Source organism: Suricata suricatta, chromosome 2, assembly GCF_006229205.1.
Source record: "Suricata suricatta isolate VVHF042 chromosome 2, meerkat_22Aug2017_6uvM2_HiC, whole genome shotgun sequence".
NCBI lineage: Eukaryota > Metazoa > Chordata > Mammalia > Carnivora > Herpestidae > Suricata > Suricata suricatta.
Window position 1 is genome coordinate 86,619,489 of NC_043701.1, and position 26,693 is coordinate 86,646,181.

The following is a 26,693-nucleotide window of genomic DNA, read 5'->3' on the forward strand; positions in this document are numbered from 1 at the left end:
GCGTGTAGAAGAAAATAAAGTTCTTATGTGCATAAACCTTCGTATCTGAAAAATTCACAGTACTTTAGAAACCACTATGGTATCTTTATCACTGCTATAAACGTAAATAGACTGAAAATGAGCAGATCTCCAAAATGTCTCTTAGAAAATTTCTTCATTATGGGCAGAAAAGAGTTTAGCATTTCCAAATTGTTTTTATGATAATATAAAATGCTGATTCACTTGTTATAATTTATGGAAGTATTTTATTTTATCCAGCTTTAACACTGCTATTGTCCTAAAGCAATTAGCATGGTTTCATAGCAATTTTGCAATAATATTTTTTGGCAAATTACTTAATTTAATCAAACTATTTAAAGACTGGTTTTCTAATAAAATAATTATGTGCTTTGTTTTTACCATTATGAAATATGCTAGTAAGTTTGAAAAGTAACATGTATTAGATATATGAACAGTACTATAATCCTATTTCATTAAAAACAGTAAATTATTATAATAGAATTCTGTAAGCCTTTTAATTTTTTTATTTTATTTCTACGTTTATTCTATTCTGTATGTTATACATTATCATATTGTAAACTGGTTGTATTAGAAAGCAAATTTAGGAAAATATAAAATCATATTTCCTATTAAAAAAATTTAATAGTGGCAGGTAAGCTCTTGACTATGTTGAGCCTAAATTCTTCATCATTAATTAACTGTATTAAGTTAATTCTAGTATCTTGAAATGTTTACTTGGAAAATCTACACTTAGGACAGTATATCTTATGATAGTCTCTAGTGCTTTACAATGAAAACATGAGGTTTCCTATAATATGTAAATACTATAAAATTAATTTTGAAAGAAAATTTTGTTATAATCTAAAATTGCATTTTATACACTAATACTAGAGGACTATCAGATAGAAAATATTTTAGTTCCTTCAAGAAGCATTTCTTCATTTGTTCACATTTTCCTTGACAAACATGTTTTAATATCTCCCACTCTTTCAGAGACTCTAACTTTGGCCTCATCCTTTCTCCAGCTGTTACCTCCTGATTACAGTCAAGTAGTGATGATTCTCAGAACACTAAACTGAAGTTGGGAAGATCATTCTGATGTAACTATTTATGGCTGGGTGTATAAAGCAACATATATGCATATTTTTAGGAGTTCTAAATCTTGCTTTGTGAAAATTTCCCTTTCATACATATATTCAGCTTCGTACAGTCATTTTGAGACTAACTAGGACATACAGACTTAAAAGGAGATACTGAAAGATGTTCTTATCGACAGTAAATGCAGTGGACTCTGCCAATCAATGCTGCAGGTGTTTGTTTCATATTCAAGCTGAAGGTCTTGGGGACCAGGATAGAGAATATACCAGATATTATTTATATAGGAGGTAGGTTTTTATGTTGCAGGAAAGGTTTGATTAATATGGAAGATATAAAATATAATGCTTGACTAAAAGCCCAGAAATAGTATTGCTAGGAGCCCAGGCTATCGGGAGTAATTTTACATGGTTCTTTTGGTCTTTCTACCATGGTTCAAAGATTGGTGCTATAGCTCCAGTCATATCATTCATATTCTTAATATGAAACAGGAAGGATGAAGTGCAAAATGACATGTCCTTGCCCCTCTTTAAATTATTTCAACTAGGCTTTGGTCTCTACCACTCCACTGAAATGGTTCTTGTTAAGGTCACTTACAGTCTGTTTCTTGTCAAACCAAGTAGTCATACCTCTGTTTGAATCTTATCCTACTTCTTACTATCATTTGGCAATCAATTGGCCATTTCCTCTTTCTTAAAAAATGTTCTTATCTTGGTATCTGTGACTCATATTGTCCGCTCATTTTCTTCCTACAAAACTGGCAACTCCTCAGTCTTCTTAGCTAAATTCTCCACCTCTACCCAAGTGCTATTAACATGGCTTAGTCCTTGGGGCCTTTTTCTTCTCTGTTTATATATTGTTCCCTCGATTATTGCAAATAATCTTATAATAACTATATGTTGAGGACTTCAAGACTTCTAATACCAGCCCTTAATTCCTCTTCCAAGATCTAAATTGATCTATCCAAAAGTTTGCTGACCTTCCCATTGAATATCTAAAGACTGTCCTAAGCTCAATTTTGCCAAATTAGAATTTTTGTTTCCTCATTCTTCATCACTCCCATCACAACTACTTCTCCCATAGTCTTTACCAACTTACAATTTTTGGGGGCCAAAAGCAGGGGAATCATTCCTAACTGCTCTTTTTTTTCTACCTATCAGCCTGCTCTTACTCTGAACAATAACATATCCTGAATCATATCATACTTTCCGTTCCCACTACTACTACTACTATGATACTGTAAGACACCCTCATTCCTGATACGGATTATTGCAGTAGCCTTTTGTCATATATCCCTGTTTTCATTCTCACCTATCCTCTGTTTTCTCTATATTGCAACAAAAACAAACATAAAATTCACAATCAAATCAATTCATTACTTAAAATTTTAAACCCTCCAACGGCTTCTCATTGCAAACAGAATATGCAATATGGCTCCCATAGTTGTACCTCACATTTAACCTTGTGCCAAATACGCTGACTTTTCTGGTGCATGCGCATACTGAGCTCATCTGTACTGTCAAGTCCTTGCCCGCTCTTCTGTAGCCCCGGCCATCCTCTTCTCACAGATTAGTACATGGGGGGCTCCTTCATATCATTCAGGTCTCAGCCTACTGTCACCTCGTTAGTAGAGGTATCTTCCTAACTATTTTGTCTAAGAAAAGGTTGTGCTCCCACACTTTATGTCACTTTCCTGTGTTCTTTCTGCTACAGGAAAATGTGAAACCTGTTAACAGTTTATAATCTGTCTTTCCCTGTTGGAATTTAAGATCCATGAGGACAGATATGCTGTTTTTCCATCTCCTAGAACAACCTGGCACATAGTAGATACATAGTTGTAGATAATCAACAAATCGAAAACATCTATATTCGAAGTTTAATTCTTATCATTTGTATTGAAATATTAAGATTGTAGTTAGAAAGCAAAACTTATTTTTTTTAAAGTTCTTATTTATTTTCAGACAGTGCAAGCAGGGGAGGGGGATAGAGAGAGAATCCCAAGCAAGCTCTGCTCTGTCAGCACAGAACCCAATGCAGGGCTCAAACTTCTAGCCCATGAGATCATGACCTGAGCAAAAACCAAGAGTTAGATGCTTAATTAACTGAGCCATCCAGATACCCCTATAACACTTACAATTTTTGATCTGGTTAGATTTTGAGGTTAGGTTTTTACTTTTTACATTTTTACAGGTAAAGAAGCCGAAACTAAGAGGTCATGTGCCTTTCCCAAGGTCACATCAATAGTAAGTTCCAAAGCAGGAATCAAATAGGTTTGTCTGACACCAAAGCCTAGTCATGTGCTCATGTAGATGTTTTGGGTAAGAGTATCACATAGTGGTTTTTCAGTATAAGATAAATTCAGCACAGATTATGTACACACACAAATTGTCACCAACATTTTTTGTTTTGTTGTGTGTTTATATATGCTCTATTTTTGCCAACATTTGATTTAAAATCATATTGTTTCCTTACAGTCAATACTAATCCATCATGAAATATAATTCCAGACAGCAACCTAGGAGACATGAATTCTAATTCCAGCTTTACTATTAATTAGCTGTGGGACCCTGGGGAAGTCAGTGATGTACTCTAGGAATGGCTTTTCCATCAGCAATATAAAAAAAGAGCAAATGGTCCATCCTTTAAGTAAGGCACCTCCTATCTCTAGAATCTTAACAGCTTTTAGTACAGAAGAGTGGTCTGAAAAAAGCCACAGAAATATGTTGTAACTTATCTTGATACCTGATTTATCTCTTGAATGTGACTTGCTTTTATATCGGTTTACTCTTGAAAATACATGTAGTAGACAGTTTTCTTGCTTTGATCACTCTCCGCTGGAAATTTAGAAATGTAACTAGAAGAATACAGATACCGAATTTAGAGTTGTCTTAAATAATGTCTTGTTTTATTGTTACCTATTGTTGATTTTCCTAATATTATTAACAGGTTCTCACTGTATTCTCTTATTGTTTGAAATGGCGTTTCAGTTGATTCCTTTGACATTTCTAGGTATACACAAATACGGTGGGATTTACTTCCTCTTTTAAAATTTTATACTTTGTCTTTCTCTTCTCTAATAGTGTTGGGTAATGTCTCCAAAACAAGATTAAATAATAGTGGTATGCATGTTATCACATTGACTTTAGTTGGAATGCTCCACGTGTATGAAGTTAGCGTTTGAGCTGAAAATATGTATATTAAGAAAGTTTAATGTAAATAAATTTATAAAATATAATGTTGAAAACCACAGGGAGGCAAACCGTAAGAGATTCTTAAATATAGAGAACAAACTAAGGGTTGATGGGGGTGGGGGGTAGGGGGAATGGGCTAAATGGGCAATGGGTATTAAGGAGGGCACTTGTTGTGTTGAGCACTTGGTGTTATATGTAAGTGACGAATTTCTAAATTCTACTTATGAAACCATTATTACACTATAGGTTAACTAACTTGGATTTAAATAAAATTTAAAACCCTGAAAACTGTAGAAGATATATAATAATAGGATGCCATTCATATAAAATGTTAAAACTTTTTTTAATGTTTTATTTTTGAGAGAGAGAGAGAGAGAGAGAGAGACAGCACAAGCAGGGGAGGGTCAGAGATAGAGGGAGATACAGAATCCGAAGACTGGCTCCAGGCTCTGAACTGTCAGCACAGAGCCTGACACGGGGCTTGAACCCACGAACCGTGAGATCATGACCTGAGCCGAAGCCAGACGCTCAACCGACTGAGCCACCCAGGCGCCCCAAAATGTTAAAATATAAAAACATATCAGGGATTAATATCCAGTTCAGTGTACTGGAAAGAATGGGGAAAGGGAGGGAGAAAGAATACCCAAAGGGCTTCAATAAGTGTTACAAATTATGGTTATGATTACTGTTATGTTTGCAACATTTTGTCACAAAATAATTTGATTCCCTGAAGAAACCAGAGGTGTCTGGTATAAAGAACATAAGTGTAAGTTGAACACACTTTACCTTTTAAGGGTATAAATTTCCTGATTGCAGGGACCTGCTGTGTTTGCTGTCCTCTCTACCCTGAACATAAAGCACATAATTGGTATTCATTAAATAATTACTGAGTGAAAAACTAGAGAAAGGAAAAGAGGGTATTTTCTTTAGTAGTCCCTGTTTCTTATTCCTTCTCATTCTCTCATATGCATCATAAAATTTTTAAGTAAGGCTTAGTTTTAAATAAGTCATGTAGATTCATTTTGTATATTAGAAACGTACAGTTTTTCTAAAAAAAAAAGTTACCAGGTTTTCCATATGGCTTTTCAGAAATCAATATAATATTACATATTATTGTGCTGAGACATGGACACAAATTAATTATGGGGTTTACTACCTGTGTATCAGCAGAATAAAGTTCTGATTCAGGCTGCCTACAGTCAGATAGGACACAATGCTATCACAGTCTCAAATGTCTACTATTGCTCAGTTATATTCCTGTTTTATCATTTTTTTTTAAATTGAATATCAATAAAACATTTCAATCTGGTGAATTATAGACCATATACTTTTTCTATTTTAAAAGAATGGGAAACAAAGGAGCTGCATTCTATTTATGTATTTTCAGTCTGTGATAGAATGTAGTAATTTAAAAAATAAGCAAAATAAAATCATTTTCTAAAAACCCTCTCAATGCAATGGATAATTACAAGTTTAAATTTCCTGGGTAATTACTGAACCATCTGTATTATGAAAATTAGAACTTTTAAATGTTTAATGGATTTTTGATTGAACAGTATGGCTGCCACATAATGTGGCTATGAGATCATTAACTTTTGTCATTTTTATATTTTCACATGTATAACTTCATTTTTCACTAATCATTGGGTTATGTCAGAGTTCTGTATTCATTTTAATATTGTACTAGGATTTTCTTTTGAGACCCTTGAGTTTGAACTCTCAACATTACCAAAAGCCTAGAGGAGTCCTTCATAGACCTACCTATAGAGGCTTAGGATTCCTGCAAATAGAAGCTATTTGTATTTTCTTGGAGAGTGAGCTTTTGCGTTAGTAATCATTAAAGAATTGAGGAAAGCCGTGGCCTTGATCATAAATTCTCTTTCCATGAATTTATTTGAAGACAAAAGAGCAGTCATCCCAAGGTAATGCAGAACTGTATGTTGATTAAAAATGGATCCTTGTGACAGCTTGCCAATGCCCTTTTGTCCTCAACGATTTGATTCCTCATGAGATTTAGAAAATATAATACAATGAATCCTAAATATTGTCATAATGTTTGGAAAAAAAGAAAAGGCAATTAGCATGTTTATCAAGATTTTTATAAATTATCTTGCGGGTGCAGAATTTTTGAACTGTTTTGGATATATTTTTTATTTTTTAAATTTTTAAAAATGTTTTTATTTTTGAGAGACAAAGAGAGACAGCATGAGCAGGGGAGGGTCAGAGAGAGAGGGAGACACAGAACCCGAAGATGGCTCCAGGCTCTGAGCTGTCAGCACAGAGCCCGACGTGGGGCTTGAACCCATGAACTGTGAGATCATGACCTGAGCCGAAGCCGGAAGTGGGTGCTTAACCAACTGAGCCACCCAGGTACCCCATGAAGTGTTTTGGATTTAAAGGTTGCTTTTCAGTCAGTTCTGTGAGACGTAGACTTAGAACCTTTTTTCTTAAACTGAATAATTAATGTGGTCAGTATCCACTGAGCAAAAATTGAGTTATTTGGGGGAATGTATGGACACTTTTAAAATTACTGATCACAGGCGATTGTAGTTGTCCCTTTGGTATACTGGAAAGAGGACTCCGGATTCCGAGCTGAATTTTAATCCTAGGTTATCATTTAAGTGTGTGACTAAGAGTCCTTCCTTAATGTATCCCATCCTCCATTTTCTCAATGAGATATGGGAATGAAAATACTTATTCTTTCCTGGCATTTGTAACGATTACATATAACGCATGTAAATACTTGTTTTTTAATAAGTACACCAAAAGTCAAAAGTATTATTTATTTGTTTCCTCTACATCTGTATAGTAGTGAATTTATTCATGTAGTCAAGAAATATTCATTGAGGGGGCGCCTGGGTGGCTCAGTCGGTTGAGCCTCCAACTTCGGCTCAGGTCAGATCTCACATTCGTGGGTTCGAGCCCCGTGTCAGGCTCTGTGCTGACAGCTAGCTCAGAGCCTGGAGCCTGCTTCCCGTTCTGTGTCTCCTTCTCTCTCTGCCCCTCCCCCTCTCATGCTCTGTCTCTCTCTGTATCAAAAATAAATAAAACATTTTAAGAAATTTAAAAAAAAAGAAATATTCATTGAGAAGCTGAAGTAGAATAGGAATAGCACTAAGTCCTTAGGATACTGTGGTAATAAGCAAGACAGAAAATCTTCTATCATGGAGCCTACACTCTAGTGAAAGTACTCACAGGATATGTAAGTAAGTCAATGATCATTTCATTGTGATACATGTTAGAACAGTCTGAGTGCTGGGGAATAGCTAGTTTCATGCATAAAATTAGAGAACTGATGGACACATTTATGACCAAAGTAAACTAAGCATACAAAATCAGATGCATAGTAAAAGGTGCCATTTGTTTAGAAATCTTTTTCTTAGAAAAGCAAAACAGTGGCTAAGCTATAATCTACAAGTTCTAGATGTGGAAATGTGGCTGTTATTTTTGACACTGATCGTGAGATACCGCTATTAATGTGTGCGGGATTTTCTAAAATAGTATTTTTAATTTTTCTTGAAGCAAAATTAATGTGCCATAGGAGATGTGCTGCTTGGACATCTAATGAGCTAATAATTTCCAATAAAACTATGAATATTAACGGGTTCACTCTGGGGAAAATAGTATTCAACTTGAAATAGAGATATCTGAGGCAACCTAATCTGTTCACTTGGGAGTAAAGTTTATAAAATTCACTTTCTAAACATAGGTCTATTTCTGAAAGATGTCTCTGATGTTGAATCTATCTTAATACAAGGACGTGTAAGTTACAGTGAGAAGTATTTGTTTTAAAGATTCACAATACTATACTAATCTTTGGGCATGAGGTAAGGTTTATTATTTTGATGACATAGTCCAATTCTCTAGAGTATTAATCATTAAAAAAAAGGCAAGCTCTCTTATGTATTATCATCATCAGTTTTCTCATCTTCACATTTATATGCCTGATGTGCTTTCTCCATTTCATTATAATTATATGCATGCCTGTCTACCAAATTGGAAAATGGACTGCTCTAGGCAGCAAGACCTTTCATCTTTATTTCCAACATTTTGCTTAGTGTCTAACTCACAGTCAGTATCCATTAAATGTTTTTGTTTATTTATTTTGAGAGAGCACATGTACACACACACACACAAAAGCAGGGGAAGGACAGAGAGAGAAGGAGAGAGAGAATCCCAAGCAGTTGTTGCTGATAGCACAAGAGGCTGACATGGAGCTCACTCCCAAGACCCATGAGATCACGACCTGAGCCAAAATCAAGAGTCGGATGCTCAACTAACTGAGCCACTCAGAACCCCCTCATTAAATTTTTGTGAGAGTAAAAAAGGAATAGGATTTGAGGAGTGTAATTTATGCTAGGAATAGAATTTACTTCGAGTTAAAACCATCTTTAAAAAATAATGTTTTTGTTTTATTAAATTGAAGTTAGTTAACACACAGTATAGTGTTGGTTGCAGGAGTAGAACCCAGTGATTCATCACTTATATACAACACTCAGTGCTCATCCCAACAAGTGCCCTCCTGGGAATGCCCATCACCCATCAGCCCATTCACTACCCCACCCCCTCCAGCAACCCTGTCTGTTCTCTATATTTAAGAGTCTCTTATGGTCACCTCCCTCTCTGTAAGAATGCTTAATATGAGTCAATGAACAAACTATATTCCAGACTCTTTTAAAATGTAAAGATTATTTAATCATTACAATCAGGTCTGTCATTGGGTTACCAAAAATGAATAGATCAGTCAATCAATATTTAGGTTTCGACTTACTAACATTTTTGCTTTGGTTTGACATCAGTCTTACTGACTTAGTCAGTCAGTCTTAGGTCAAATGATGCTTCTTTGGAGAAATTTCCTTTGTTAAGGCAAGAATTCCTCTTTTCCTCTAGATAACAGTCAAATATCATTTTTTAAGGCCCTAATTAAAAGTACTAAATAAAAATATATATATATAAAATAAAATAAAAGTACTAAATAACATGTTAGTATTAATAGGAACATCTACCCCAAATACTACCATGTGAAACAATAAAAGCAAATCATATTATATTTTACTGTATTAGTTGAATATTGTTCTAATGCTTGTTAAACTTCATGAATCAGAAAAACATGACAGTGAACTTCATGTGTGAAACACCACTTGAACGACTGTATGGTTTTACTAACATTTGTTTTACTAAAGGCACACAACTTTATAGAGTCTATAATGAATTGTTCATATTATGGAAATGACAGAACCTCTTTATATGTAACTCTGATTCCCTCTGCATACTACTTTGGTGAAAAACTTTATCGTATTTGAAGCCAAAATATACTAATTTTAAATCATCCTAACAGATTTTTTTAATTTGTTTATCAGTTTTAACTTTTTGTGTTGAGACAAGTTTAGATTTATTTAAGAGTTGCGAACATTTTATGGAGAGTACCCACCTTCTCCTTATGTTAACATCTTGTATAAACACAGAACAGTGATCAAATGTAAATCTTAATATTGTAATACTTATAAGTAAAATATAGAATTTGTTTGGATTTTACCAGTTTTGCCACTAATGTCCTTTTTCTGGTTCAAAATCCCCTATTTCATTTGGTCATCATGGATATTCTGATTTGTGGAAGTTTATATTTTTTCCTTGCCTTTCAAACCTTGACACTTTTGAAGAGGATTACTCATTTATTTTGTAGACTATCCTTCAATTTGGGTTTGTCTGGTATTTTCTCATGATTTCATTGAGGCTCCCACAGACTAGAGATGATGTCCCTTCTCACTGCATCATATGAGGGGAAACAGGATGTCAGTATGGATTACTCTGATGCTAACCGTGCTCACTCAAGTTAGCATTTGTCAGGTTTCTCCACTGTAAAATTACCATTTTTCTTTTAGCAGTGTAGTTTTAAATCACTTGAGTTTGGAAGACAGTTTCGGTAGTTGTTTTAAGTCCCTAGATAACCTAGTAAAGAAATTGGTTTCATATTTTTGTCTATTTAGTGCTCAGTATTTTCATATAGAATGTGGGGGATTAGATAAGAGCTGATAGAAATCTTTCACCTTTCATATTCTGTGACTTAACTACTCTGAGGAGAACTGTAAGCGAGTTAAGAGATGTCCCATACATATCCTAGTTGTTTGCAAATTAGCCTCAAGTCCATCTATGATTTTGATGTGGCTTTGGAGATAATACCTTGACAACTTCCTGTTTAACAAGGGTATTGCATATTGAAAACAACTTAAATTGCGACAGTTTATAAATTCCTAATGAAAATCTACTACCTAGATTTTTTATTACGTATATTTGAAGTTATTTTTTAGTCTGAAATTTATAGTTTATCTGGCCTCAGAAACAGTAACATTAGAAGAACTGTAATTACTGAAATATTCTTTCAGCTTATTTTTTAATCTCAATACAAATTCTAGTTTTCACTTTGATAAATTCCATTCAGTGAAATCAAGTTATGTAAAAAATAATATCATTTTCATTAAGGGAGTTTGTGGTATTGTTTACTTTTTCAGTGTCCTCTACACATTCTCTAAAGTAATATTAAGGTTGTATGTAACATTACCATTTATATAAATTGTTTCTTTACAGTGATTTGATACATATGAGCTATAACATCCTTTATTTAGAATGTGAAAACTCAGGAAAGTAAAGATAAAATGTATTTTCTCTTTCTCTCTTTTTAAATTGTGGTTTCAGTTAAAATGGCTAAAGATTATGATTTTTCCAATGGCAATACAGATTTTGACAAAAAAATAATAATAATAATAACCTTAGGGCCTTACTAGGCAAACAAATTTTTCTTTTAAAATATAAAGTGTCTTTTTAATCTGTGTTGCATAAAACTCCTCATTGTATTGTGAAGGATAAACAAAATGCTGTCATACCCTATTTAAAGATGGCACGCTTGGGGCATCTAGGTGGCTGTTGGTTAAGTGTTCAACCTCAGCTCAGGTCATGATTCACTGTCTGTCGGGCTCTATGCTGACAGCTCAGAGCCCGGAGCTGTCCTCAGATTCTGTGCCTCCCTCTCTGTCCCTAAAAAATGAATAAATGTTTAAAAAATTATAATAAAAAAAGATGGCACTCTTCTAGTGGCCAATCCCAATATCATGATTATTGCTTATGTTAATGAACAACTATGCTACATGTATTTTCCAGCTTTTATAATTCAGTTATTGCTGAATAATTTCTAGTCATAGTAAACAATGCATAAATATCTGAAAACTTTCAGTGGGTCAATCTCTGATTTTAAAAATCCAACTTAGAGTGATCACCAAAGTATAGTAGTCAAAAGATTTTATCACATACTCACATATTTCAGACATTTTTAGACCTTGTTTTTGCTTCATTTTAATTTGGTAGAATTTTTAAAAATCCGTGGGAATTTAAACCTGAATGTGTATAGTTAGGGTAAAAAAATAAAATAGCATAAATTTAGAAATACTTCTCCTTGAGCATCTGTGGGGAAAGCAGAGTTTATATGTACTGTCTTTAAATATTAGCCCATTTGGAATTTTTGAAATGTTACATTTAGTGAACAGTAGACAATTTATATAAAATATTTTCAAAAGAACATCTTTAAATATATCTCAGTATACTAGAAGCTTTTATGTTTACTTTATTTCATTTTCAAAATAAAATAAGTCAAACCCCAAAAAAGAGCTAAAAGAAATGGGGATAAGTAAAATGCCTAATAAAGAGTTCTAAGTAATGGTCATAAGGACACTCCCCAGACTTGAGAGAGGAGTGGATGAACTCAGTGAGAACTTCAACACAGAGAAAGAAAAATACATATTTTAAAACAAATGAGGTTAAGAATACAATAACTGAAATGAAAAATACACCAGAGAGAAACAACAGATTAAAGGATACAGAATAGATCAGCAATGTAGAATACAGTACAGTGGAAAGCAACCAAACTTGAACAGCAGAAGGAAAGAAGAATTTTTAAAAATGAGTATAGGTTAAGTGATGTCTGGAACAGAGGGGTTAGTAGTCAAGACACAGGGGGTCACAGAAGAAACAGAAAACCTCTGAAGAAATAATAACTGAAAACTTATCTAACCTGAGGAAGGAATCAGACATCCAGGTCCAGGAAGTGTAGAAAGGCCCCAAATAAGATGAACCCAAGGTTTCATACCAAGACACATAATAATTGAAATGGAAAAAATTAATGATAAAGAGAGATTCCTTAAAGCAATAAGAGAAAACCGTTAACATAGAAGGGAAGCCGCATTAGGCTATCAACTGACTTTTCAGCAGTAACTTTGTTGGACAGAAGGGAGTGGCATGATATATATTTAAAGTGCTGATAGGAAAACCTACAACTAAGAAAACTCTATCCAGAAAGGTTATTATCTAGAATTGAAAGACAAAGAGTTTCCCAAACAAAAGTTAAAGTTCATCAACACTGAACCAGCCTTATAAGGGGAAAAGGAAAGGCAATAAGTAGAAGAAAGGTAATTGTGACAGGAAAACTGTTTACTGGAAAAAGCAAACACACAGTAAAAGTAGCACATCAGCCACTTATAAAGCTAATATGAAGGTTAAAAGACAAAATAATTCTATCTAGCAAAAATTAGTCAATGAATAAGCAAAGTAAAAACATGAAAATGTGACATCATATATGTAAAACAAAAAGAAAGTAAAAATATAGTGCTTTTAGGAACTGTTTAAACTTAAGCAACCATCAACTTAATGCAAACTGCTGTTTACACAGGATTTTTATAAAAGAACCTCATGATAATCACAAACCAGAAACCTGTAATACATACACTGAAAGTAAAAAGAAAGGAATCCAAGCATGATAATAAACAAAGTTATCAAATCACAAGGAGAAGAAAGGAACAGAAAAGAACTACAAAACAACCAGAAAACCGCAAAATGGCAGTTAAGTACATTACTATCAGTAATTAATTTAAATATAAGTGGACTAAGTGCTCCAGTCAAAAGACAGAGGGTGACTAAATAGATAAAAACCAAGAGCTGTCTCTATGCTTAGCTACAAGAGACTCACTTCAGGCCTGAAAAACAAAACAAAACAAAACAAAAAACCAATACTTACATCCAACAAAATAGACATTAAGACAAGGGTTGTAGGGGCGCCTGAGTAGCTCAGTTGGTTAAGCAACCAACGCTTGATTTTGGCTCAGTTTACCATTTCCCTGTCCAAGAGTTTGAGCCCCATGTCAGGCTCTGTGCTGACAGCATTGAGCCTGCCTGCTTGGGATTCCGTCTATCTCTCTCTCTCTCTCTCTCTCTTCCTCTCCCACTCACACACATGTGCACTCCCTTTCTCTCTTTTTTTCTTCCTCAACATAAATATTAAAAAAAAAAATTCCAATTTATAATTATATCAAACATAATAAAATACCTAGGAATAAAACCAAGGAGATAAAATATCTGTACTTTGAAAACTGTAACACATTGATGAAAGAAATTGAAGATGACAAAAAATAAGTGGAAATATATACCAGGGTCGTCATTTGGAAGAACAACTAATGTTAAAATGTTCCTCCCACCCAAAACAACCTACAGAGTCAATGCAATTTTATCAAAATACCAATAGTATTTTTCACAGAACTAGAACATATAATCCTAAAATCTGTATGAAACCACAAAAGATTTCAAATAGACAAAGCAATCTTGAGAAGGAACAAAGTGGAAGTATCACAATCCCAGATTTCAAACTATACTACAAAGCTATATTAATAAAAGCAGTATGGTACTGCACATAAAGAGACACATAAATAAGTGAAACAAAATAGAGAGCCCAGAAAGAAGCCCATTATTATATGGTCAGTCTTCAACAAAAGAAACAAGAATATGCAATGGAAAAAGACTTTTCAACAACTGTTATTAGAAAAACTGGACAGATATATGCAAAAGAATGAATCTCAACCACTTTTCTTACACCATGCACAAAATAAACTCAAAGTGGATTAAAGACCTAAATGTGAGAACTGAAACCTTAAAAAATCCTAGAAGAGAGCACAAGCAGTAATTTCTCTGACAGCCACAACAACATTTTTCTAGATATATCACCTAAGGCAAAAGAAACCAAAGCAAAAATAAACTCCTGGGACTGCATCAAAGTAAAAATCTTTTGCACAGCAAAGGAATCAATAAAAACAGCCTACTGAATGGGAGAAGATATTTGCAAATGATAAGGGGTTAATATACAAAGTGTATTTTAAAAACTTCTACCACTCAATACCAAAAACAAAAATAATCCAATTAAGAGTCCGATTTTGGCTCGGGTCATGATCTCACAGTTTGGGAGTTCGAGCCCTATGTCGAGCTCTGCTGACAGCTCAAAACCTGAAAGCTGCTTCAGATTCTGTGTCTCCCTTTCTCTCTGCTCCTCCCCTGCTCACGCTCTCTCTCTCTCCTACAATAATAAACATTTTTTAAAAATTAAAAAACGGGCAGAGGTCCTGAATAGACATTTTTCCAAAGAAGGTAGACAGATGCCAACAGATACATGAAAAGATGTTCAACATCGCTAATCATCAGGGAAATGCAAATCAGAACCGCAAAGAAAACCTAGTATCAAAAAGACAAGAAATTGGGTGCCTGGGTGGCCAATTCAGTTAAGCGACGGACTCTTGTTTCAGCTCAGGTCATGATCTCATGATTTCTGAGATCAAGCTCCATGTTGGGCTCTGACAACACAGAGCCTGCTTGGGATTGTCTGTCTCCCTCTCTCTCCACCCCTACCTAACCTGCACTCTCTGTCTCATAAATAAACTTAAAAAAAAAAAAGGAAATAGCAAGAGTTGGCAAGGTGTGGAGAAAAAGGAACCGTAACACACTGTTGGTGGAAATGTAAATTGGTGCAGCTACGGTGGAAAATAGCATGGAGTTTCCTCCCAAAGTTAAAAACAGAAAAACTATACAACACAGTAATTTTACTTCTGGGTATTTACTCAAAGAAAAGAACAGCAGTAATTCAAAAGCTACATGTACCCCTATGTTTACTGCAGCATTGTATCAGAGGCAAGATCTGGAAGCAACCTAAGTGTCGGTAGATAGATAGCTGAATGGATAAAGATACTGTGGTATATATACGCAGTGGAGTATGTAATAGATGGACCTAGAGAGTATTATGTTGAGTAAAGACAGAGAAAAACAAATACAGTATGATTTCACTTATATGTGGAACTACAAACAATGAACCAGAAATACTCCTAAATAGAACAAACATAAGTGCCGGAGGGGAGGGCTGTGGGGAATGGAAAAATAGGTGAAGGGGACAAAGATAGTTTCAGTTAGTTATAAAATAAGTCCTGGGGATAAAAGTACAGAATAGGGAGTAGTCAATATTTTGGTAACTTTGTATGGTGACAGATGGAAGCTATACTTACTGTGGCGAGCACCGAATAATATATATAGTTGTCAAATCAGTACGTTGTACACCTGAAACTAATATACCATTTTGTCAACCATGCTTCAATTAAAATAAAAACATAAATAATGTACTACACGGAAAAAAAAAATATAGAACTTTTGGTATCCTCACTTGAAAATATATTTATGTTGGACCATTATAGAATTTGAGGTATTTTTGTTTTATTTTTATTTTTTTCTATAATCAGTGGTGACTACAAACCAATTTACCAACCTGAATATTTCTAACCCAGTAAATATCTTTTAAACCAAAAATGTTACAAATGAAGGCAAGTTATCAAGATATAGGGGTTTCTAATGCAGAATCTGGCATACACTTTAGACTTCGACTAAGGAAGGTGAATTTTTTTTTATCGTAAGACCATAAGCTCCATATGAAGAGAATAGTGGTGTTTTTAGCCCTAGAAGCTTCATATCTTAAACATACCTGAAATATCTAAAATCTTATGTTGCAGAAATTGTGCTTTTTATTCAAGTTTATGGGAAGATATAAGGATATAAGCTTGTAGGATTGAGTTTATGCTCATTAAGAGCCTACTTTTGCTTACTCTTCCCACCGTCATTGATTTCATTTCCTTTCTTTTATGCTGGCTGTTTTGCCAGAGGCTCCCTGTCCACTCACGGATCTTCATTTCCTTTATTATAAATATGCCCTCTCCAGATGGTTGTGCGAGTCCATAGGGTCTTTCTGGCTCTGGGCAACACTGGGAAATCCAGTGTTTGACTTCTAACTTTCCCATTTCCATGCTGCAAAAAGCCACCACAAAGTAAAACATGACAAGAAGAACTAAAGACACAGAAAAGCAAACCTACTCTATTAGATTTGCTCCAGAATCACAAATAGGAGATAAGTGATTGCTCAACAAATGAAACAGAATTGTTCATGTATTCTCATACATGAAATGAGATAATTCATTTCTGCCCTTTTATCTGCTTTACTTGCTATTAAAATAAAGGATATGATTTTTGTAACATTAAAGGAAATTTCCTTGATTATTTCGTTTGAACCACTAAGTAGAAAAAAAAAGGTAGAAATTTACAAAATAGCCCCATTCTTTTTAGTGACTTAAGTTTTTGAGCTAGGTTTACCAAGAACCTCCCAAGTTACTTTAATTTTATAATATAGCCCTAGACTTTCTAATTGAATATGCAACCTCTGTCATAAGAAAAAAAAAAAAGTCTTATGCTTTTTACAGTAGATTTAATTAAGCATTTCTTGTAAGTTCATTTCAGTATCTATCATGGCCCACTAAAGTTGGAATTCAGTTATAAAATGGTAGATTAATTGCCTTTTGTATTAAATGGAATAAGTATCTCAAATATGCAAAGTCAGGAAATTTAATTGTGGTCTTCAATTGCTTATTCAATGCATTGGAAAACTGAATGCAGAAGTACAGGAAAAAAGAGCCAAAGGTTGTTAAATGTAGCACATCACACACATCTTGCATTTTACTTAATGATCCAAGTGTTTATTACTATGAAGGAAATGCACCATTTAAAGAATTATGGTGGAATTGTAAAACATTAAAAACTCTAATTAATTTTAGTCTGGAGCATGCAGCGTGCTCATTTTGCCTAAAACATTTTCATTATCATCAGTATTTTTCCAGTTATTAAGAAAATTTTTTCTTCATTGTGCAGCACCAGCATATTTTCTGTATTAAAAGCATAATCTTAAATGCTGTTGAGAATTATATCTGGAATATACTTTAAGTGAATAAAAGAAAGCAGGTTTTGACCACAGATTGGAACAGTATATATTGCTTTTCAATACCTATTCTATAATTAACATAACAGATTAAATGTATCCATTTTTTCTCAGAAGTCATATATAAATATATATATACACATATATATTCAGTAACATTTTTAAAAAGACCAGTGTTAAAGCATAAAGATAATTTTGACTACTAATTTGAATCCAACTACAGTAACCCTTCTCTGAGTAGCCAAAGGAATATTTAAAATCTAAAGATAATACAAGCAAATAGAAGTGTGTTAAGTTAGTGCTTAGCTGCCCATCCTCACTTCATTTTACTGTTGCAAGTGCCATGTATCTGTCTGCTATAAGTAACAAATTCAGTAAAGTAAAAACAACTGAAATCATTCTCTTATAAACATGGAACTCTATTATGCTTACTTATTTCCGGAAATAGTTCAAAGGGCGAGATTCTAAAGGGATTTAAAAATCTTACGTTTTCTGTTGGTAAAAGTAATCCATGCTCAGAGCAGAAGAGCAAATACATGAAAGCACAAACAAATAAAAATTAAGAACATCACCATTATGAACATATGAGACACTTATGAAAGGAACTTTAAGAACAACGGAAAGCAGACTATTTTAGCTGTATATTTTCAATGTAGGCAGCTAGAGGTGCCTTGAATTTATTTCCACATAAGATCTTTGCATATATGTGATACTTATGTTTGAATTCAGAAAACCTTTCATTAAGTCACCATTTATTAAATTGCATTTTGAAATAATTTTAGATTTAAGAAAAACTGCAAAAATAGTATAGATAATTCTCATTTGCCCTTTATCCAGCTTGCTAAAGTGTTACCAGCTTCTGTAACTGAAGTAAATAACTGAAACCAGGGAATTAACATCGAGACAATACTACTAACTACTACAAAGACCATTTAAATTTTGCCAGTTTTCCCACTAATATCCTTTGTGTGGTCCAGGATCCCATCAATCTTTAATCATCATGTTCCCTTAGTCTCCCATCTGTGATAGTCCAAACTTTGTATGGTCTTTGATGACCATGATAGTTTTGAAGACTACTGTTTAATTATTTTACACAGTGTTTATCTGATGTTTTCTCATCATTAGATCGAGGTGATGCATTATTAGGAAAGATGCCACAGACCTGATGTGCCCTTTTTTAGTGCATCATTGCAAAGGGTTAATTACTGTGACGAGGTATTACTGGTGATGTTAACCTTGATCACCCGGGTATGGTGATTTCTGAGAGGTATCTGCACTATAAAGTAGTCATGAAATCTTCTTAAAGATAAAAACAGAGATTGGGGAATGTCCCTTTGTATAATACTACTTCAAGAGAAATCATTTACAATTTGGCTGTCTATAGGGTTAATATAGAGTTCTCTATACCCACAGACTAACCTGACTCCAAATATTACCTGAGTGGTAGAAATTCTAGCTGCTAAAATAATTGTCCTTTATTTGGAGTTAGTTACCTCCTAAGAGAAGGGAAAGGCAGGATGGATTGGTCTTATTAATTGGCATCAATTCTTTGAACTATTATGAGAACTAAGACAACTCTGTAAATAAGGAAAATTGAGGGTGCCTCTGTTCCAATTAACAGTAGAAGCTTGAATAGCATTTAAACAAAAACTTGCAAGTTTTATCCAATGGTAAGAGAGATTTAGTTTAGATAAGAATGGCAGTGTTTTTACTGTTTCTCTGCTAGAATAAGGCCCAGTCTTATGTTGCCACCAGGAGTGTGAGACTGTAATCCCATGGACCGTGTAATGCCTAGAACATTCTCATTCTCTTTACTACAACAGTGCTGTTGGGGTAAAAAGAGCAGGAAGGCTAGAGAACCCCCGTTAGTTATTTGGCATTATGAGCTGTTGTTGTTATGTGTACGTTCCACCTGTAATGAGCAGATCTGCAGGGTGTTACAATCAACATGTTTTCTGGAGTATGAATTAGCAAGCTCAGTGTTAAGAGGCAAACCTGTCTACACTTTCCAGTGGCCTCGAAGGGCACATTTTCCTGCTGACTGCTTCAGAACACTTCATGAAACAAATGTCAAAATTGTCAGGTCTGTCACTAAGAAAATGATCCGTGTAGCAAGGGTCTTCTTTGGCTGGGAAACAAACAGATGTCTTATTTCAGCAAAGAGAAACAAAAACCTGCCATTTATTAGAAGAAATTTTTGACTGCCATTGACTTCCAGTAGTAAAGAAATACTTTTTGGTAAAAAGGTTTTTTTCTTTGCAGTTTCATTGATTATGCAATCATTAGTCAATGATACTTGATTTGCTGCCTGAGCTATTTTAATGCTTTTATTAATTTTGAATTGCTTATGAAGTTCTTCTACAAATTAGCACTTGTAAACAAAAACAAAGCAACCTCTAAAAATCCTTTCTGGAGATTTATAGTATCTAAATACACTGTTTTTATTCATAATGATAAAATCTGTTACTGTTGGGGTGTTTGGGTGGCTCAGTCGGTTGAGCATCTGACTCCATTCTGGCTCAGGGCATGATCCCAGGGTCATGAGATTAAGCCCCATGTCAGGCTCCACACAGAGCATGGAGCTTGCTTAAGATTCTCTCTCTCTCCCTCTGACCCTCTCCCCTGTTCACTTGCTTGCTCTCTCTCGCTCTCTCTCTCAAATAAAAAAAAATCTTTTGTTGTATTTTCATTATTTTGATCATGTTCTACTATAGCGATTACAGTGTGTTATATGCTAGCAGTTAGGGTTAAATGCTCCCCCCCCATTTCACAATCCTTTTCTTCATCACAGTTATCTTTGTACAGAGGAAAAAGGAGGTAGGATCTTGTGACCTATAGAAACAGTTTAAAGGCACAGAAAGGCAAGATCGTGTAGGACATATCCTCATAAGGAAAAATGTGGAACAGTTCTTCACCTGTCCTGAGCAGGAGGCAATGTTAGAAGGGACGTGCATTTATAAACTATGGTTGACCCTTGAACAACATGAGGGGGGGCCAGGTGTGCCATCACCTGCATGTGACTTTTGACTGCCCCTAAATTTACTAATACAGCTTACCAGTGACCAGACACCTTACTGATAGCATAGTTAATTAACACAGATTTTGTTATATTATATATTATAATAAATATTATAATAAAGTAAATTAGAAAAGAGAAGATATTGAGAAAATCAGAACAGAAAATACATTTATAGAACTTTACAATATTTCTTGAAAAAAAAATCTGTGTTTAAATAGATAAATTCAATGCTACCTAACAAAAGATGTCCTGCCACCTTTCTGTCAGTGTCTTACCCGAAGAAGACAGCAGAGAGCATAGAGCAAAATTTGCTTCTTAATAGGATCTAATCAAAATATAATCTCTAGAAACTCTTGTCAAAAGTGGAAAGGAAACTACCTGTTCAAGAGTCAATCAAACATAATATCTCTGTTTAGTAGAGATAGATTGGGGGAAAAAATAAACAACATACATTGGCTATTATGCTTAGAAAAATATATTACAATTACATTGCCACAGTGACATTCAAAGCCCCATCCCTTGTATGCAACATATTTAAAAATGATTCAGTGTTTGTTTATAATATTGATAATTTCTCTATTTGTCTGGTGTTGACAAAGTCTAAATCACAGATGCTGTTGAACTTAGAGACAACATATAGAAAGGAAGCTTTCTCCACCTTAATGTTTACAGGCAAGGATGCGGTTTTTCATGAGAAACAAATATATATACTTTGATTTGCATTTACTTAATAAAGTCAATTTACTAAGAGCTCAACAATGATTGAATTTGGTTTTATAAGATTCAGAGATAGAGGGTGATGTATTTGGTGATACTGATAATATTACTGTTGTCTAGAGATAGGAAATTGCTACCTAGGCTTTAATTAACTCAGTAGACAATGCTTTTTAATTTCAGTTAATAAAAATGAAAGACCTCATCCGGTAATAATTAGAGATATTAGGAAAGCAAAACTGCTTTGTACTTGTTTTGTTGAAGGAACAGAGATGATGAAATGGGTTACAGGCTGTAAGATGAAATACTTTTCCAGACTCTCATTATTTTTACTTTGGAGGTCACCATTTAATACTGAACACAAGATGTCCTTCTTTCCTATGGGGACAGACATTATGAAGTCACTTCATTTATTACCCTGTTCCACAGGAACCTGCTATGAATTATGAAGCCACACTTAGAATCCAAACTGTAGACGATTGTAAGCATTCGACAGTCTGACATGCCCATGTTTCCTATTTTAGAGCTGACTGTTCTTCAGATAACGTATAGTGGTTCAAGTAATTGGAAAATTGGCAGACCTGTCAAGAGAGTACGTTTGATGAAACAAAAACGCCATGCTGGAGCACATAATAGAGTCTCAGAAGTGAAATTTATTTTTATCAAACAGTGAAGTAAAAATACCTGGTTCACCCCCCCTAAAATGGATTCTTTTGATCGGCAGGTGTTTTCAAAAGTAATTTGAGGTCATTAATAAAGGAAGTTGCTTTTAAGAACATACAAAAAATTTTAGTCAATGTGTAGTACAAATGAGCACCCACTGTAAATATTTAAATGTCACATAATTTTATCATTTTGTTTCTAGCCTCTTTTCTAGGATTACCAGAATCACAATAGTTACTTCTTCAGAGAAATAGTATTAAAATGTGTTAAATATAGCTGATAAAATTCCCTAAAGTTTATATTTTAATGTTTTCTAAAATTTATTTCACAGGAAGATGAAAATGAAGCTGAAAGAAAAAATATATCTCAGGAGCTCAGCATGGAACAGAAAAATCCAAAGAAATAAAGGATTTTCTGTAGTGTTTTGAAAACTTTGCAATTTATGTAGTAGCAGATAAAATTTCTAATTGTAAAATGTTAAACTGTAAAATCTAATTTGCAAGATGTTCTCAATAAAGTCACTGAAAATGAAATAGGACCTTGTTCTTGGAATTTGTATGTTTTCTGAAGCAATTTAAACTTTTAATAAAAGACCTTTAATTAAAAAAAAACTTCTAAACTGAAATCTGAGAATAGAGACAGGATTTTCTCTTATCTGAAATCTGTAATCTGTGAGCATTAATATATCAGGATGACAAACAAAAAAATCTAAACAAAAATCTCTTAAGAGTCAGTTTTCTTCTTACTAGGCTCTGTTGGCTTCTTCAGGGACATTAACAGAACTCCAATTATTAATATTAAGAAAAACCAACACAGTTCAAAAATCAGCAGGAAACACAGGCATGTGAAAACACTTAAAACCACAGATGAAATACCCTTTTGATTTCATCAACTCACATATGATGTAACTCACGTATGATGTAACTCATGTATGACGTACTGCTCCAGCGTTCCAAGTGAGGGTTAAAAAGAAATAGTTTAACATTCTCTGCAGCAGCAGCAGTGCCGTGACTTTTAATTCACAAAATACTAAGGACCTTCTATTTGCTGTGCCCTACATACTTCTCTGGGTATTTCAAGAACACCTTCCCATCTGTACTTCTTTGGCTTAGGAATTTTTAATATTCCTTTGATACATATCTTTATCAGAATTTTCATAACCAGCCATTTTACTTCCCCTGGTTCTGATTTTTTTAGCTATCATTTGCCAACTATAGCAGGAGCAATGAATCTATTTGCTATTTGCAGAGTCAGATGTTTTTGGCAGATGTCTTTGTTTGGTTATTTAAGGGAGAGTTTTTTTAAAAAGAGAAGCAGAACTTTGGAAGGCTGGTAAGAGAATGTCAGCATACAAGTTCCTCCCTGTGAGAATACAATCTGTGTACTTGCCCTGGAGCCACAGTTTTAGCACATGGCATCTGACAAGTTCAGTAAAGGTGTGACAGTGGGACCTGCTGACGGTTATGATACATGCGCTGAAATGGGAAAAACTACAAGTAGGCAAGATAGAAAATTCATTGATACACAACCTCAAATAATGTAACTGTGGATATCAGTAAAACACTTACATCCCACATACTAGACTCCTTGGATGAATTTTGGAACAAAGACTTTGAGGCAAATGCCTGAGAAGGCAGGTTAGAGTCTAACCGTTTTATTCTGTTTTTGAGTTAGACATGAGTCGATCTCCAAACACGCTATTCACATAGACTGGAATTGCATTACCAGTGTCACTTTTAAGAAGAAGAAATAATACATGATTCATAGCATTTATTATTATGTTGTAGGTACTGTACTAAATGCTTAGCCTACATTATGCCTACTAATCATCCTTGTTAACATGTAAGATGGCTATTATTTTTCTCGTTTTCCAGTGATCAATCTTAGGTGTAGACAGGAGAAATAAGCTAAGGTTATGTAGCTTGTAACTGACAGAGCAAGACTTCAAACTCAAGCGAGTCTCACCCAACACTATCACATTTAATTACTGTGGAAACACCTATTAACATCATACCTCTTTCAATCCACTATCTTCCCCTAAAAATGTACAGTCTTGCTCATTAGCGCCTCATACATCACCTGCTGCTTCTCCTTTAGTTATTCCTCTTCCCCAACTTCTTAGCCATGCTTAGTTTATTTTGGAGACTTTGGCTTAAGTGAAACAATTATAACGACCATTTCACCTGCTCCAAAACACAAGCATTCTGCTCTATCTTTTGTATATTATGATGAAACAAGCATAAAAGCAGCGTATTGCTTCTCTATGGTTTTTCAGTTACTTTTTGGCCATTTCTTTCTCAGTAAATTGTGAGTGTGTTGCCATCTCATCTCTTAATTACTTTCATTTCTAAAATAAGTCACTAAATAGTATGAGAGGCACAGTGAACACTGAGCTACCGGGCAGGCATTTTAAATATTTGTATTTAAGTGATACCTTTAGCTATTTAAACCCCCAGTTTTCCTTTTTATTTTTCTTTAAAAAAAAAAACACACCCCTTGGTTTAGGACAGTGAGTGATAAAATAGAATCGCCATAAATTTCCTTTAGGGATAAATTTGCCATTATGAATTTCTCAAATTTTTAGGGTCCATATATTCATGCCATCAATACATACCTATGAATCCTGTTGTAACCCAACTAGGTTGCCCACATTATGTACCCATTAAATTAGTCACTTGTGTGAATCAGATTATAATATTATTTTGTAATAGACCATAGAATATTACATTTTATATTAGCTCAGGCTGCCATAACAAAAGACCCCAGGCGGGGGGGCTTCAACAACAGAAACTGATCTTTTCTCAGTTCTGCAGGCTGGAAGTCCCCAGCTTTAGTTCCTGGTGAGGGCTCATCGGGCTCGCAGCGGTGCGGCCCTGCGCCCTCACACGGTCTCTCCTTGTGCACGCACGCACTGTCTCTTCTCAAAAGAACACTAATCCTACCATCAGGAATCTAACCTTATGACCTAATTTAATCTTAATTAGTTCCTTACTCCTAATATAGCCATACTTGGGGGGGGGGGTGTTAGGGCTTCAACATATGAATACGAGGGTTTGAGGGGCCACATTTGGTCTGTAACACATTTAAGTAAGTCCAAGTGCCTCTCTCCATTAGTAACTATTCTAGTTGTTAAAAAGCACTAGAGCAATAGTTCCAAAGAAACATCTAGTATCCACCTGCTCCAAAACATGAGAATCCTACTTTATCTTTTGTACATTGAGTTATGATGGAAGAAAATAATAGAAATGTTAATAATTGGAATATGACCTAACAAGTGACTTCTAAAGACGACAGACCCCCGCAAAATTATATGCACCTATCTTTATGTATTCCCATTACTTAGCTCATTTCCTGACCCGTATTAGATGTAACACTGCCACTGTAAGTCAGCCTGTGACTAACAATACACAATATTTAAAGAACAAAATGCCTATATAATCTCCATCCATTCAACTGAATTGTACTCTCTTCATGTTAGTGATAGGGCTATATTTCTTTGCATCTTTAGAAAATTTAAAAATAAAGCAAGTATAATCAGTATTTTTCTCTATCATACTTATGACCATCATTTTTTTAAAACTGTATTCAGAATTCTACTCTTTCCTCAGATCTATGAGATAAACAGAAGTAGGAAGAGGTATTGAGGCTGTTCTTAAAAGGAAGTAGCTGAGCACTAAGATGCCCAAGTTTTAAAATTCATTCCATAGAACTTTATTGGAACCTTCTGTATATGCCACACACTGCGTATTACCGGGAATTCATAACAAACTCCCTCTGCTGTCACAGTCTTGAAATTCTTAATAGTATTTTTTAATTCTTTTTTAATATTTATTTTTGAGAGAGAGAGAGAGAGAGTGAGAGTGAGCAGGGGAGGGGGAGAGAGGAAGACACAGAATCCAAAGCGGGCTCCAGGCTCTGAGCTGTCAGCACAGACCCGATGCGGGGCTCAAACTCACAAGTGGTGAGATCATGACCTGAGCTGAAGTCGGACACTTAACCGACTGAGCCACCCAGGCGCCCCTCTTAATACTTAGAAAATAAGGGCCTCACAGTGTTATTTTGCACTGGGCCTGCAGAGCACATAGCAGGTACTAACATGTATTGCTTCTACTCTTTAAATCAACTGTACTGGAGTATAGTTTACATATAATATGCACCCATTTTCGTTATGTAGTTCAGTAAGTTTTATACCCATGTAATCACCACTCCAATCAAGATATAATGCATTTTCTTTTTTCACTCTAAACAGCTTTCTTGTGCAGTTCTGCAATCATTCGTGCACCTCTATTATAACCACCAATCTGCTTCCTTTCTTGACTCGTTTGCCCGTTCTAAAGTTTCATACAAGTGGAATCGTGTCATATGTATTCTTTTGTGTCTGGCTATCTTCACTCGGTGTACTATTTTGAGAGTCATCCAGGTTATGGCATGGATCAGTAGTTTCCTTTCTATTTATTGCTGAGTACTTTATCATTGTATACAATTTGTATATCTATTCACCTGTTGCTGGACATATGAACAAATATTATACAAAAGAGGATACACAAAATGGCCAAGGAATACTTGAAAACATGCTCAGAATCATTGAGTTACCAAGAAAATGCAAATTAAAACCACAATCACCACTGTCTATCTATTAAAAGATCTCTATGTTGTCTAATAAGGCAATTACTCAGCATACGTGGCTATTAAGCACTTGGAATATGACTAATCTGAATTTAGTGCTAAAAGAATACATGCCAATTTTGGGTGACTTAATATGAAAGAAAAATAAGGCTTCATTAATTTTATTCTGACTGCATGCTGAAAGGATAATATATTTAAATAGCTTTGGCTAACTAAAGTACATTATTAAAATAAACTTCAACTATTTTCACTGTAGTAACATAGTCATCTA

At 34.5% G+C, this 26,693-nt stretch overlaps 1 protein-coding gene across 1 annotated transcript in view; it reads left to right on the forward strand.

Moving 5' to 3' along the window:
* Window positions 1–22,329, forward strand: part of PHF14 (PHD finger protein 14) — a 194,726-nt gene extending 172,397 nt beyond the window's left edge. Inside the window, exon 18 of the mRNA XM_029918975.1 lies at window positions 22,128–22,329. Coding sequence (XP_029774835.1) covers window positions 22,128–22,202 — 75 coding nt within the window. The 3' untranslated portion in view covers window positions 22,203–22,329. The remainder of the gene's footprint in view (window positions 1–22,127) is intronic.
* Window positions 22,330–26,693: the final 4,364 nt, after the last annotated feature.